Genomic DNA, 15,029 nt, shown 5'->3' on the forward strand with positions numbered 1-15,029 from the left:
ATTAAACCAGCAGAACAGCACAGCCTCAGAGCCCTCCATGAAACATCACAAAACATCCCCCCACCTACATACACAGTCAACAAGACTTAAGACCAGTAAAGAAAATTACGTGTGAACCAGTGCTAGTACAACACATGTCCACTAACACAGAAGAAAACAAAACTAACTACGCAGCCAACCATCCAGATGGTTTTATGTGGGATGCCGAGCGCCCAAACACTGCGCTGCACCCCTACTGACTTGCTACAGGCCAGGGAGAGTTTGCAGGACTGCTTGTCGTTCAGATTCACAGCCCCGTCCCCGAGCAACCCCACCACTCCCCCGCCTTCTCTCACTTGGTGGAAATAGGCAGTTAAAGAGATAACCTATATATCTGTTCTTTTGTTTTACCTCTAGCCTTCAAGGAATCCCATCACTTCTGGTTAAGAAAGTGAGAAGCATCTTACAATAATGCCAGCTAATAGAATTTCAAAGTCTGTTACATAATTTCAAAGTCTGCTATGGAATGTAGGGGGTGAAATTCTCACATTTTTGCTTTTTTTGGATATCAGCCTCTCTTTGCAATGGTTCATTGGTTTTAAATAATAAAATATTCACTGCTAATATGCTTGAATCAAAACATCCTGTGCTTGAATGCTGTCATAGCTCCATACAGGTATGCAAATGAAATTATTTCCTACATAGAAGAAATGGCAACACTGTCACAAAGTTCCAAATCAGATTTATCTCCAGTTCACTGCTGTATGGAAATTAAGTATTCCACAGATAGTGAACTTGGGGGGAAAAAAAAGTACTTTTGTGAACTGTAAGCTAGCACAGATATTTTAACAACAACAACAAAAAAATCCTTATTTCTGTAAGAAGTTGTTGGGACTGAAAAACATCACGTGCATTGGAAACTTCTGTTGTTAAAGACTAAGCAGAACAGCAATCATGACTATCATGTTGGTGGAGCTACAACTCAGTGACACCTCTATAAAAGGAAGAAAATGTGTATGGGAGGAGTGAAATCTTAAGTAATGGTTTCATAACCTACATTCTGGGCCTTCCAAAGGGTATTGCACAATGAACATTCACACCACCTTGACAGTCTAGTTTTTAATTGCAGTCCAAGCATTTATTCTGCTAGGGAGAAAAAAAAAGCAGAAAGATAAGAATGATTCTTTGCAAATTTGCAGTCACATTTCTCCTCACTGCCTAAATCCAGTACTGACGCAGACCACCTAGTTTAGGCACAACGATTACACCGGCATGCTCAGCCAGACATCCAAGAATTTATTTTTGCTTTATCTACTATATTAAACATCAAACAGGCCAAGAAATTAACCCTGTCACATTTCTATAGTTACTGATTGTTGCAAAGATATGAACACAAACTGACCTTTTGGTCTACTTTGACAGCAGTTTCTTGCCATCAAGCTCAACGCCTTACTCATTCCTGGGGGTAGAGAAGCTGACACAGGAACTCTAGAGCACTGTGGTAGAAGACTCCCACTCATCTTCTGAATGTTTCCAAGCCTCTCAACACTAACAAGAGCTTCATGCATGCCAACTCCTCACTGTAATGTGGAGGGAACTAAAATTTCTTCCAGCTTCAAAAAGATTACTGGTCCTATTACTTCTCACCAAGTAAGAATGCTGTCCCTTGAGTGAGTGGTAATGTTTGCAAATGCAGATGGGCTGTACAAATCGATCTCTTAGTATCTGGAAACTGATTTTTCTGCCCAATAGTCAAAGATCCCAATACACACCCTAAATGCACTAAGAAATGGTCTACCTTAAAATCACCCATACTGAAGTAAAATTATCAGATGTATTTCACTGCCTGAGACGAACAGAAGTTGCAATAAGTGCGAATACTTCTAAAAGTGATTTCAGCAAATTTTCTAATATGATTAAAAATACAAACACCAACATTGTAAAAGTTCATCATAGTCAGAAACTCATCCAATTCCTTTAGTTCATCTGGGGTTTTGAGGACAAATGGAGACACTGCTGACTGGGAATCTACTGAAATATCCTCCCCTTTTGAAAAAGTGAACAGCTTCATATAAAAGGTCCTTATGTTCCAAAGCCAGGTTAAATAGACAGATATGTGTAAGAAGTATCCCTTTTTAGTCTCCTCTCTTCCACAGATTTCTTTATAAAGTGTCTGGGAAGTAATGCAGCATTTCCTTCCTGCTCTCTGGTTCCTACGTTGATACAGTTCAAACAAGAGAGGTTTCTGATTACCAGTTCAACTAATTAAGGAGAGGGAACCACCTCTTCACCAGATCTAGAAGTAATATAGGACTTACACTGTAATGAGGAAGATTGTGGCTAGATACATCTAATGGTCAGGATTGCAAAGCACAGGAATGAACAGTGGGATTTCCTGCACTGGGTACTAGAAGCAGCTTAAACTCTTAGCTATTGAGATTAGCACAGGTATAAACAAGCAGATGAGCTCTCAAAGCCTGTGACTTTTTTCCTAAAAGGATTCTAAACACAGGTCTTTAATCTCTTCAGGTATAAATGGAGCAGACAAACTGCTGTATGCTGCGTTGATGAACAAAATGCCAAGCCAAGATAAATTAGAAGTACAAGATCCATCTCTTGTTGCCAGAAGGATTCCAAAAGAGGAACCATTATACATATAAGTCTTCCCCTACGCAGGAGAAGAGTAAAGGACAGAAGTCAGATTTCAAGCACAAGGCTTCAAAACACAACTCAGCCTGTATTAAGGATTCAAACAAAAATTGCAGGACAGCAAACTCACTATGCAAAAAAGAATTTTAGGCAGCTTACCTCAGTGGACCATAATTCAACATTATGAAAGCCAGTATCACCATCACACACAAGGTCCTTCTCTTTGGAGATGACACTTTGAGCTTCTGGTTCTAGACAGGAAAAAAACAAAGACGACATGCAATAAAAAAGGGGCACAGACATGCAAAGGTATGTCAGGACCTAAATAAACGAAATTATGCTTGCTTTTTAGATTTATACTTGCCTAATTATGTAAGAATACATCCCAGGACTACTTCAAAATAAAACTCTTCTGTTTGTACATTATATTCAGCTTCTATCCACTCTATCTTCTCAGTGAAATCTTCAGAAGCACCATGAACAAGGAATTAAAAGTCAACTAGATAAAGCAACAGCTGTCCTGACCTGGAGTTAGTGAAAGTCCTGCTCGGAGTGGGAGACTGGGCTAGAAACTCCCAAAAGTCTTCCAGTCAGCACTTCCATGTTTTTGTTCAAGTGCCTTCCAACTGAGCAACTGTCTTTATATAGAGTCAGATCTTCACCACGATCTCTTACCTCTAATACCACTTCATCCAGCTGCCTCTTCAGTGTGCTGTTTTCTTTCTTGAGTTTCTCATTTTCCAGTAAGGCTGCCTCTAGCCTCGCTTCCAGTCCCAACATGTATTCTTTCTTTTTCTTCCGTGACTGAAAGGCTGACTCCCGGTTTTTGATCATGCGCTGCTGCCTTCTCAAGACATTGACCTGGACAGACAATATGGAGGCCTGTTATTGATCTGCAAGTTAAAAGTGCATTTATTTAATGCATATTTGCTGTTCCTCTACTTTGTCAAAAGTCTGCACAGATAGTTTCCTGCACTCTGCTTCAAATGAATTGAAATGATGAGTACAGAGGCAACTAGGAATCATGATACACCCCCAAGAGTTACAGCTCATGGATAATGAAAAAACAGGTCCTGCACTGCCTCTGTTTTCTCCTGCATTCTCAGCCTTCTATGTGTAGGGGACACAAAATGTATGCTTGAGCAGCAGCTTGATTTGATCAATCACATCACAAAGATAAAAAAATACATATCTAGAGGTCTGCAAGGTAGCAAGAATGCCTTTCACCTTCTCTTTACCATACACTGTTTTATAAGCTAGAATCAGTCAGCTGTTTTCTTAACTGGTATGTCCTACAGTTCTTTAGTGCATTCTGTATGGAAGCCATTTCCACACTGATTACACCTGTTTCTGTAGCTTTTCCAGCTCTGATATATGGTTTTTGAGATTCTGAATACTGTTGTTGACCTCACATTGCACATTCAGAAAGACAGGGAACCACTGGAGAGAGCCCAGCAGAGAGCTACCAAGATGATCAGGGGACCGGAGCATCTCTCTTATGAGGAACAGCTGAGAGACCTGGGTTTGTTCAGCCTGGAGAAGACTGAAGGGGAATCTTCTCAGTGCTTATAAATATCTGAAGGGTGGGTGTCAAGAGGATGGGGCCAGACTCTTTTCAGTAGTGCCCAACAGGACAGGGGGCAATGGGCACAAGCTAGAACACAGGAAGTTCCACCTGAATATGAGAAGAAACTTCTTTCCTGTGAGGGTGACAGAGCAGTGGAACAGGCTGCCCAGGGAGGCTGTGGAGTCTCCTTCCCTGGCGACATTCAAAACCTGCCTGGATGCGTTCCTGTGCCCCCTGTTCTAGGTGTGCCTGCTCAAGCAGGGGGGTTAGACAAGATGATCTCCAGAGGTCCCTTCCAACCCCTACCATTCTGTGATCCTAGCTCTCCCTCAGCCAGGGACTAGATTCTCACTGACCTGGGAACCATGCTTCTACTTACTCCTGTCACTTCAAGCACTGCTTTACAGTGCAAAAGAGTGACATACGTGGGCTACACTGCAGTGGAAAAGCTATACTCCTCCACCAGAAGAGACAGAATAAGTTTGTCTTTGGTCCGCATCTATTGATAGTAGTGACGTTGTGAGGAAAGAAGTGTGATTGGATTGTCTTCCCTCCACTTCACATGAAGAGCCAAACCTAAATGGATTTTGCCTAAAGTGAATTTAACAAACAGAAAGGGGACAGGGGGAAATATTGTCCTCAGCTAAGATGACTTAGTTGACTAAACAAGTGTCGGTGCTATTTGAGATGTCCTTTTGTGTCTAATATATGCTCCTGGGTCTGACCAATATTATATGGGATATACAAGATACCTGTGTTTATCAGAAGCCTGAGCTGGAAGCTGAGAGGAATACCCTAGAGCATCACAGATGGCAAATATCTTTATTTAGGTAATCAAATCCCACCAACATTGTCCTAGTATGCATTGTTCAAAACACCAGTACAATAGCAAATGTGAGTGACTTCTCTCCTCATGTATAATGTGGTTCAATATATGTGGTCTCTCCACCCTTAGAAATATATAAAATTTAGCTGGACAAGACCCTGAGTAACCTCCTGATGCCCCTTCCAGCCTAAGTTATTCTGTGATACTGTGATTCTTCCAGAGATGGGAAGGGGATAGAGAGGAGGAGGGTGTTGAAAAGGGGAGGATCTTTATCTTGGGGAAACGCTCACATGCTATCTGTCAGACTATCTGATGTTCGGATACTAAACTCTGAGAGCTAATCCTGGATCTGTCTTTACTTCAAATTAATATCAGGTAGAAATTAGTGATGCAAATCAACTTTTCTGCCTGACATAATCTGTGATTCTGTCATTCTATGTGTATCAAGCACTTACATGGCAGTTTAAATGCAGTCTCTGGGTGCATCTATACTAGCATTTTAATTCAGATAAGGAGCGTGGCTTTGATGCACATTTTCTGGTTCTCCCACTTAAGATGCTCTGGTTCACATCATGGAACAGTCTCTGATAGAGTGTACAAACTGGATTCCTTCTGGATGAAGCTAAACAAGCAAGTATACTCCAGGAGAGTACATAATCCACTCCAGCCACTATTACACATTCAGTCTGCAAGATCAGACTGGAACAGTTCAAAGTAACCCCTCCCCATCCTCCAACAGCCTTCATGACTCTGATTTTCTCCCCAAGCAAGAACAGTCTATCATCTTTTACCACTTACTCATTTTGTGGTTTGCACTGAGTAGGACAACCTAGACTGAAAGCATCTTGCTGCTGACAAGGATAATGATGATCGATACTGCAGAGCTATACAAAACTACTTGAAATTCTAAGTTTAAACACTACTTTGTTTATTTCCTTTACCTCACAGATTAGCAACAGCAGCTCTGTTTTTATTAAAAACAGAAGACTTCCATCACTTTAATAAACTACAACAGGATGTGCCTTAATGATGTTTACGTTGAAAGAAAACTGAATGCTGTATCTTACACAGACCCCCAGTATGTCCTCCAGTAGCTACCAGCACTCACACTGGAATAACCTGGATCTATTCAAGCATGAAAGCTAAAGAAAAAGGATACGGTACTACAAGAATCAGTCCAGGGAAAAAAATAAGTCACAGAATAGTAACATTAACTATCTCCAATAGCATGCTTCACGGTCTGGCTGCTTAAGGAACCTGAACCATAGTTTTCTCCCTGTATACACATGCACACAGACATGTTGCTCTAGGGCTTCAGTGTCTACAAGAAAAATTGGCTACAGGTTGTTTGAAGAAGTCATTCTTCTTCATGATACTGCAGTCTGGTGACAAAGACTAAGAAAACACGTTACAGGGCATTAACATTTTGGGCTGTCTCCATGTTAATCTAATTGCTTTCTGTAAAGATCATTTATTATATGTCCAGTCTGCTGCCACCAACAAGTCTGTGAAAGTGAAGCTGTTTGTTCTAACTCCAGTTTCTCTCTTTAACAGAGAGTGGAGAAGGAAAAAACTTTAACATATTTCATTAACATTAAGCTTTGTCTTGAATTTTTTTTAAGTACCACAATACATAAGAAAACTTCTGCAGACATATAAAAACTATGGGGGGGGAAAAAAACAACAAAGATTCAGGCTAGCCAAGGACTGCAGTGTATAGAACACACTAGTTTGGGCCAGGATCACTACAACTGTCCAAAGATTAAATAATAAGGAATGAGTTCATGCAGCAGCTTTGGCTTGGGTTGTGCGACATTCCAAACAAGTAGTTACATTCCTCTTTTTAAGGGAGGTTTTGCATCATGAAGTCAAAGACCACCAAATTTTTGACTTCCATTCTTGTTTGCAGACCTGCTCAGGATTATTCACTACTGGATAGCTTTTGACTAAGTATCTGGAACCTCTGGCAAATCTACCTGCTTCCCTGCACAAAACATGGAGTTAAAGCACCAGTACAGTGTTTTTACACTAAGGTACATCTATCGCTGTTTCAGACACTACCAGCTATGTTTCAGATGGTATTTACCTGGACTGCCCTGCTTTACTCAGTATTCTCCAAACACTGTCAGGAACAGCAGCTCTCCCCAGTCCAATTCAAGGTACTCTTGTGCAATAACTGCATGTTTCAGTCTATACTACACTAGTTTCACTTCAACACATTTCTTAAGCTTGCCTAAATGAAACTCAACTATTTGTGTCCTTGAGTTATTTTAATTGACAATCCCTAAAACAGTTTAAGGCCCTTGGTCAACCCTCTAGCACTTGCCTGGCTTTTCTTGGGGAATAAGCCACAAGTTCACACCTGATCCTACCTAAATCTGATGCAGGAAACAAAGAGCTGTGTGTGTGAAATAGTGCAACAATGCTTAAACCTGGAAGCAGTATCGCCCTAAGCATTACATAGCTTTCTTGGTATCAAGCTAAACATGCCCCTTGCTTGAGCATTTTGATAATCAGAAGAGATAGAGGAACTTATTTATAATGTCAGACTGCTTGAGCAACATTGCTTTGCACAAGTGCTGAACAAAGATTAAACGTAGCAAACACCTCTGCTAACTTCTTTTGCAGCCTCCCTCTTTGTAGGTCATATTGTATTAATTTACCACTCAAGATAGTAACTTCTGGTTCTCAGTAAACACAGACCATAAAGGGAAAATATTGGCATTAAAATCAAACATTAAATCAGAGGTGCAACTTCTGCTTCCTAGCTTTAAAAACTAAGACCACTAACACACACACCAAAAAGATGTTGTTGTAAACCTGAAATGCAAGGTTCATTGCAAAACGTTGCTTCAAACAGGACTAACTAGAATCACATCGCCCGCTTTCTTCAGAGTTGTTACAAAGAGTCATGCATTTCACAAATAAACACCACTGCCTCAATTTAGCTTTCCAAAGAAAACTCAGTACTGACCAAAATTTAACCTCGATTCCAACGCAAGCTGTATTTCTAGCACAAGGTGGTAAGAATGTCTCTCACGCTCCACAGAGTTTTTTGTACGCATGCTGGGAAAGTTAACAAAGAGCTGAAAGTAGAAACCATTTCAGCTTTACATTGGCTGGCTTCTTATCTCAGCTTATGAAAGCTGCCGTCTTCGAAGACGCATCTTAAATGTGGGAATACAAAACCTATGCAAGTGTTTTCTCTGTTCTTATGAAAGATCTGGGTTTTCTTGTTTCTAGCTCAACAGAACACAACTTGACTGATGGGTTTACTTCATATGAAATTTATCCAATGTACAGCACAGAAAACAGGATTCTTTAATAGAAATCCACACTTATGTTGAAGTAATTTTGCATAATCTAACTTTTTAAAAAATTTTCAGTGTATTTTTATCAACAGAACTGGGAGGCAGAATTAAACCCTTTCTCACTGCAGAGCGGAAACATGAGAGAAAGGCCCTGTAAGGACACAACTAAACTGGGTTCCATCACACACTTACCATTTAAGTCCTCATACCATTTAATTGCAACAGGAAAAGCAATCTGCTTTTTTAGTTAAGAGCCTCTTTCCTTCAACAGGAAGAGTGGTTTCTGTAGTCCAATTTCCTAGTGGAAAGTTCTTCACCAGTTTCCTAGTGAAGAGTGACTGCACTCAAAGCCTGGCAGTTCCCCGGGACTGGCAAGCTGCATAAACATGTGCCATTAGGACAAGCACAATGTAGGGCTCACGTGTACAGCTTGCTATCAGCTCATCTCAGTCTAATCCATTGGAAGGGCTAAGTGTTAAGCTAAGAGTTTATCCCTTCTAAGGCCAAAAGAAAGTCCTGCAGTATTTTTTTGTCCTGCAACATCTCCTTAGTTTAGCAAACAAAAACACATGTTATAGAGCTCAAATGACAGCTACATCTGTGCAGCTCTGAGCGCCACATGTGTCATCTATGGCAGTAACAAGATGTTTTAACCCTGCTGGCACAAGCTTCACCCTGAAACGTTTGTTCTTTTCCAAAGGGCTATTTCACAGTATGTGCCAAAGAGCAGCTGCAACTGTTTTTTCATGTTTCAATAAACACAGGTAAGATGTGCAGCGTTTAGGCTGATACCAAGTCTTAAAACTGCCTCCCTCAAAGAGCTTCAAGTGGAAATACCCACACAACCATCATTCAAAACAGCTACTCATTACCCCAGCCACATATTTGACTACTGTCACAGATGTGTATATGAACTGTGATGATAATAAGTGGGTTTTGTCAATTAAACCTTATATTCAGACAATGGCAAGGTGCCGTGCTAGTCCCAATTCCAGGAAGTCACAAATCTAACGACTGCTGACAGGCCCCTTCAGTTTGGCTTTGCATGGCAGGCAATTATCGTTTAAAAATACAGCACTCTTAACTAGTCTCTCTACTGACAGGCCTTTTGTTAGCTTCTTGCAAATTCAAGATTAGGTTTCCATTGCAGTCTGGCTACTGAATTATTTGTAGCAAATAATTTTTCGTTTAAAAATGGAGCCCACAGACAAACACAAATAGTGAAGAAAATTTAACATCAAGCACGAGTGGCAATTCTCAGACACTAGAAACTGTAGAACAACATCCCTCCAAAGACGCCAGAAGGCACGTGCCTTTGAGGAAGTGTCCTGCACTGCTAATAAGCAGGTGACTATACTGCAAAATTTCATGTGAACGGACACCAGTGATTTCTCCCTCGCAGAGATATGCAACGGAACCCTCAGCTCACGACAACTGCGCTTGGAATGCCGCACTGGAGAATGACCCCTTGAGAGTTTAAAAGCCACAAACAAGAAGCTTCAGTACCTTCTACAACCATGCTTTCTTTCGGACAACAAAATGCAATGAAAGCAGCTCCCAGCCACTAGGAACTAAATCAAGTTAACACCCAGCTTGCAAGCTAGTTAAGATGTCAAAGCTGATGGGGGAGAAAAACCCCACACATCTCAAAAGCTATTTCTGTTTACATTTACTGCTTACTGTGAGCTACTGCGGAAAAACTCATACAGTGACTGTTGAGAGCTTATCCCCTTTTCTACTCATCCAGTATATGACCAAAAGGGAGCCTGAGGAGATTAGGATCCTATGAGACTCAAACCCTGAAATTTCTAAAAATCATGAGTAGAATCTGGGGAGATAAAGGGGATGGAAAAAGAATCAGGCCTACTGCTGACATTTCCAATTCATTTACTTCCAAAGGAGTGTTTTTATTATATGGATTAGAAGAATTGTTTAGCACTAATCAAAAATCAGATGTGTCAAGTCTTCCTGTATGTAACAGAGCTCCAGCCATTGAGAGCTTGCAGTTGAGAAGTTGAGAAGGAAAAATATATCAGCACTGTCTTCTGCCACAATGTCTGCATACCTGGTCTGCAACACCAGGCAGGCCAGCAGATATCAAGCCGTTCCTCCCCATTCTTTGCCAAGCTGCCGAATTCTCTGTTTACTATTAGAAATCCTGTTAGATGAGCCCAACTACAGCTGTCTTCCTGAGACTCTAAAGGGATCTGGTTCTCCCGTTATATCCCTCATGCGGGTAACTGAAAACTGTTCCCAGGCTTTGGTTATTAGCTATCATCACACAGTCAGAACTTACATCCAGCCCCATTGCTGGTGTGGTGCTCTGAAGCAAGGGCTTAGTCACTGGTATTTTGCCGCTTGTTGAGCCATTTCCAGCAGCTGGAGGCAATGCATTCACCGTATGATTGTGAAGCTGTGTGGTCGCTCCAGGGACAGCAATGACTGGCTGGGAAGCAGGAAGCACCCCAGGAGCCTGGAGCTGTACCACAGTAGGCTGGGGGAGCACCACTGATTGACCTAGAACAGAAGAAACAAATAGGAGTGCTCAGTGTCTGATATGAAATGGATATGTACATGACCAGTTTGTACAGAAATACTGATATGGGAGGTAGAAAGCCTTGCTTCTTCTCCTGTCCCACATGATTTATCTCAAGTCCAGTTCTTCAGCATCAGTATATTCCACAGGGTAGGAATGGAGGGAAAAAAAAGCTCAAAAGTTTGCAGAGCTCTTAATCCATCCTGCAAACCAAAGCTACACATATTAAAGGGATCCACTAAATCAAGCTCTCTCCCAAAACCTGATGGCTCTTCAAAGTTAATAAAAGTCAACACTTGTTAGAAACATTACTTGTTTCAGTATTGCTAATACCTGACGCACTTTGAGGAACTTTTTCAAAGACCTTAGCCAGCTTACCTCAATCCTTCTTCTCCCTTTTGTCCATCCCTACTTTATTGCTGTACTCAGTGGAAAACTTGCTACACAGAATGACTCATACTATACAAACCAATACAGAAACAGCCCAGAGAAAGAAGATAAACAAGAAAGAACAGTGCAAGTTACACTTTCAAAACATAAGCTAAAGCCTCAATTCACACTAAGACAAGACCATTTTTTTTAAAAAAAAGTCTTATGTAGGAAATTTTAGGCACAAGCTGAACAGAGCTTAAAGAAAACCAAGCAGAAAAAATGAGGTAATTTTGACAGAGTTTGAAATGGAATTAAGAACAGTCACTTCCAAGAAATTTCAGTCCAACAACTACATTTAACTGAAGCAGGTGCTTGAGTAATACTTTGTTGTCTGAAAACACACGAACGCCTCTCTAATCCTTTGTAACAGGATGATCTTGCCAGCTTTCTGAAACAGCACGTTCCAGCTCAGCATTACAACGAAAATGCAGGATGATGTATTACAGCATTTACCCAGCACTCATTTACCTAGCATCAAGGTCGTTTATGTATGAGGTGTTGGATTAGATCTCCTTTTTTGCAGAGATGATCTTGAAGACATCCTAAGTTAGTGCTACCCTATCTAAGAATCTCAAATGGTGAATTTGAGATTATTTCAACAATATTTTTAATGCATCAAGTGTGTGATGCTCTAAAATCACACTTTCTTCTTAAGCTTTTATGAAAGGGACTGTAAAAATATAATTCCTCATGCTCCTTTGAAGATAACAGCATATTCCAAAACGGTAGCTCCAACTTGCCATGTGCAGGGGATGCTGATTTACAAAAAAGATCCTTATGGCTTCTGTTATGGAAGCGGCACTACAGAATTTTTAAACACACCATCAGTTAAAGTAAATAAATGGCATGTATTTAGTGCCTCACAGAAACGACTTTCCTGACTTTTCTTCAGGGAAAAGGAGAAGCTGATCTTCATAGTACTATACTTCTATCCAAAAAATCCATATCCCCAACATTCCTTATTCCAGATGGCATTTTATCAGCTGGAACATCAAAAGGAATAAGAAATAGGCCACACTGTGCTGACCTGTGTTTTAAGCAGTCGAAAAAATCTTAGGCATGTTGTTACAAATATCAGTGTCTCTGGCTTTCGCTTAACTCCTGATGGAAGAGCAAATAGTAATGAAGACAAATTTTCACTATTGCAATAATTTCTAGATACATGCCCTTAAGTATTTGACTCCTTTTACTTCCACGCCTCAGTGCCCATACAGCCAACCACAAGGGACTGCAGCCATCAGCTGGTGAAAAAAAGTAACTGCGTCTGACCATTTCAGCAATGCAAGTAATGTTCCTACTGCCTTAGCTGAAGAGTAAAATAACGTTTGGGTTTCAGAAATGAAGGCTCAAGCTAACTCAAAAAATCTGTTACAGGGCAACAAGAGGAATGAAGAATTATCAGTGAAGAATTATCAAGTATCACCTCCCTCTTGTTAACATCAGCTTGAGCTGTAAGCAACTATCCCAACCTCTGACACGACACACTCAACTGCTAGCAGGTTTTACAACATGCTATTTAACACTGTTTAGTGAGATAAAAAGCCATAAACCCATGTTCCCACCATCCTGTGGCAGAGTTTCACGTGGATAAAAAAAAAAAGCATTTATCACTCCTCCCAAGCTTTCAAGCCACCCCACATGTTTCTGCTGGATCTTCCTTTGGTTACAAACAGAATAGCACTGTAATCACCTTATACACCACTTGTCATCACAAGTAGAGCAAAGAGTCCCTAGAGATCTTTCCAGCTCAGCAGTTTTATCTCCACAACTGCTCGTGCTGAGCACAGCCTCTTTTGCTATACTGCCTTCCATTCAATGCCCAGGTGAGTGTTGTTTCTCATAGGACTATATGGCAGAGGAATAAGGCCATCTTCTTAGCCTGAAGCTTTTTCAGCAAAGCATGTAGGACGCCTCTTTTTTTCCCTACCCCTCCCATTTCACCTGCCAAAGCTAACTTTATTCTAACAACTGTCCCAAACAGATATGGTGTTTACCCCCAAGACCTGGCTCAGTCATGGCAATTCACCTACCTTTAGGAGGTGCTGGCTGGATGTTAACAACTGGCTGATGCTTTGGCAGTGGCACAAGCGTGGGAAGAGTCTGAATAATGATGGTTTTAGCTGGGATACCAATGTTAGCCTGAGCCTCGGGTACAGCAGGCAAAAGGGGTTTGGGCTGTATCAAAGGCCTGGATGGCATCTGACCACACCTCTTCAGAGTTCTTGCAGAATTATTTGCTATGAAAGGAAAAAAGAGTCAGAGTTGGACCAGAAGATATAAAATAAAGGATACAAGCAGTAATAACATGGCTGTTGGTATGGGTTTTTTTACCCCTCTATAATATTTGCTAAAAATAGACATATCCCAATACAATTTCAAGTCAGAAATGACAGAATATACTAGTGTCTGTTAGTCAAATGTCTTGCATGTGGACAATACACATACTATCTGCAGAATCAAAGTAATTCAGTCGTCCATACCAGACCGAGAAGTGATGCTGACAGCAGGCTTCTTCCCTCCATCTCCTTCGGGGGATGCAGGGCTTCTGCAGCTCTTGCTGTAGAGAGAGATGGGAGACATCTGGGAGCTACAGCTGAAGTCCACATCATCCTGCAGACAGAAAGTACATGAGATCAATGCTTCAGAAACACATAAAAGTGTCTACCAGTGGTTCAGAGTATAACAGCCTTTCATCATGCATCTGTGTTGCTGCTTCAGCAAACAGAAGAAAGGTTTTGTTCTGCAGTTTTATTCTGGTCAATGCCAAGTACCCTGAAAAACGAAGTAGTACTTTTCTTTATCAGCAGAGCGAAGGGGGCAGAAGTCAGCAACTGCTAGACTTCAAAAAGCATTTTGTTTGGCACCAGGCCAATACACACAGCTGAGGAAACAGAACTGAACATGCTAATTTTAAAATGGGTCACAACAGGAGAGGAAGGAAAACATCACTGAAGGGAAGTTGTTTTTTGCAAGGGTTGGAAATATAAGCTGTTTCCTCTTATGCTGTGAAGTTGGTCAGATAAGTAAATCACTGGGCTTTTTGTTTGTCACAGCTGGTTCTGAGTGACTGCTACTATGTGCGTTACATGGAACTTTATGCATACAGGCACATTCTGCACTGGAGAGTCCACCGATGACGGAGAAGGGATGGAACAATTTGAAGTGGCTGGTGACAAGGGTTCTGTCTTCACGCTTGTATCTGCAAGAGGCAGATAAAGAAATTATGCTGTACAAGTGTTTAACAATGAGAGTTCAGTAAAGAACACGCTGCCCTACAACAGCTATTTAATTCTGAAGCAAAGCACAGCAGAAAATATAGTGAGATTAAAGATACTAAACAGCTTAGCTTGTAGGGCAGTCCTTGCCAGCTCTACCCATCCCACAGAAACACAGGATGACTTCTCATCACAGAGCTAAGTGCTGCAGGACACCAAAAACTTTCACATAAGTTACGACTATCCTAAAGTTATTAACAGCTCACCCTTGTGAGGTGGAGGTGGGAGAATAGTCACACCTGCAAAGTACAAAATGTAAGTTACCTGCATAAGCATGGCCTGTAATATTCCAAAGGTCTGAGTCCCAAGACATCAAATCCAAATCAAAATGAAAGTTATAGAGATCATTTTCCTGAAATGATAGTTCAGAAAAACAAACAATTAAAAAAACATACACATTGAAACCACCAGCCACTATGTTCACATTCTCACAGCTCTGGAAAACAAAACAAAA

General features: G+C 41.0%; 1 protein-coding gene across 2 annotated transcripts in view; it reads right to left on the minus strand.

Annotated features, from left to right (window-relative positions):
* Positions 1 to 15,029, minus strand: part of ATF6 (activating transcription factor 6) — an 84,120-nt gene that overhangs the window by 66,967 nt on the left and 2,124 nt on the right. For both annotated transcript variants that reach the window (XM_075097178.1, XM_075097177.1), the window contains exons 3-9: positions 14,840 to 14,927; positions 14,405 to 14,499; positions 13,781 to 13,910; positions 13,331 to 13,537; positions 10,629 to 10,849; positions 3,304 to 3,489; positions 2,788 to 2,879 (exon numbers count right to left, since the gene is read on the minus strand). In XM_075097178.1, the coding sequence (XP_074953279.1) occupies positions 2,788 to 2,879; positions 3,304 to 3,489; positions 10,629 to 10,849; positions 13,331 to 13,537; positions 13,781 to 13,910; positions 14,405 to 14,499; positions 14,840 to 14,927 (1,019 nt within the window). The remainder of the gene's footprint in view (positions 1 to 2,787; positions 2,880 to 3,303; positions 3,490 to 10,628; positions 10,850 to 13,330; positions 13,538 to 13,780; positions 13,911 to 14,404; positions 14,500 to 14,839; positions 14,928 to 15,029) is intronic.

The sequence above is a fragment of the Phalacrocorax aristotelis genome, chromosome 6, assembly GCF_949628215.1.
Source record: "Phalacrocorax aristotelis chromosome 6, bGulAri2.1, whole genome shotgun sequence".
Taxonomy (NCBI): domain Eukaryota; kingdom Metazoa; phylum Chordata; class Aves; order Suliformes; family Phalacrocoracidae; genus Phalacrocorax; species Phalacrocorax aristotelis.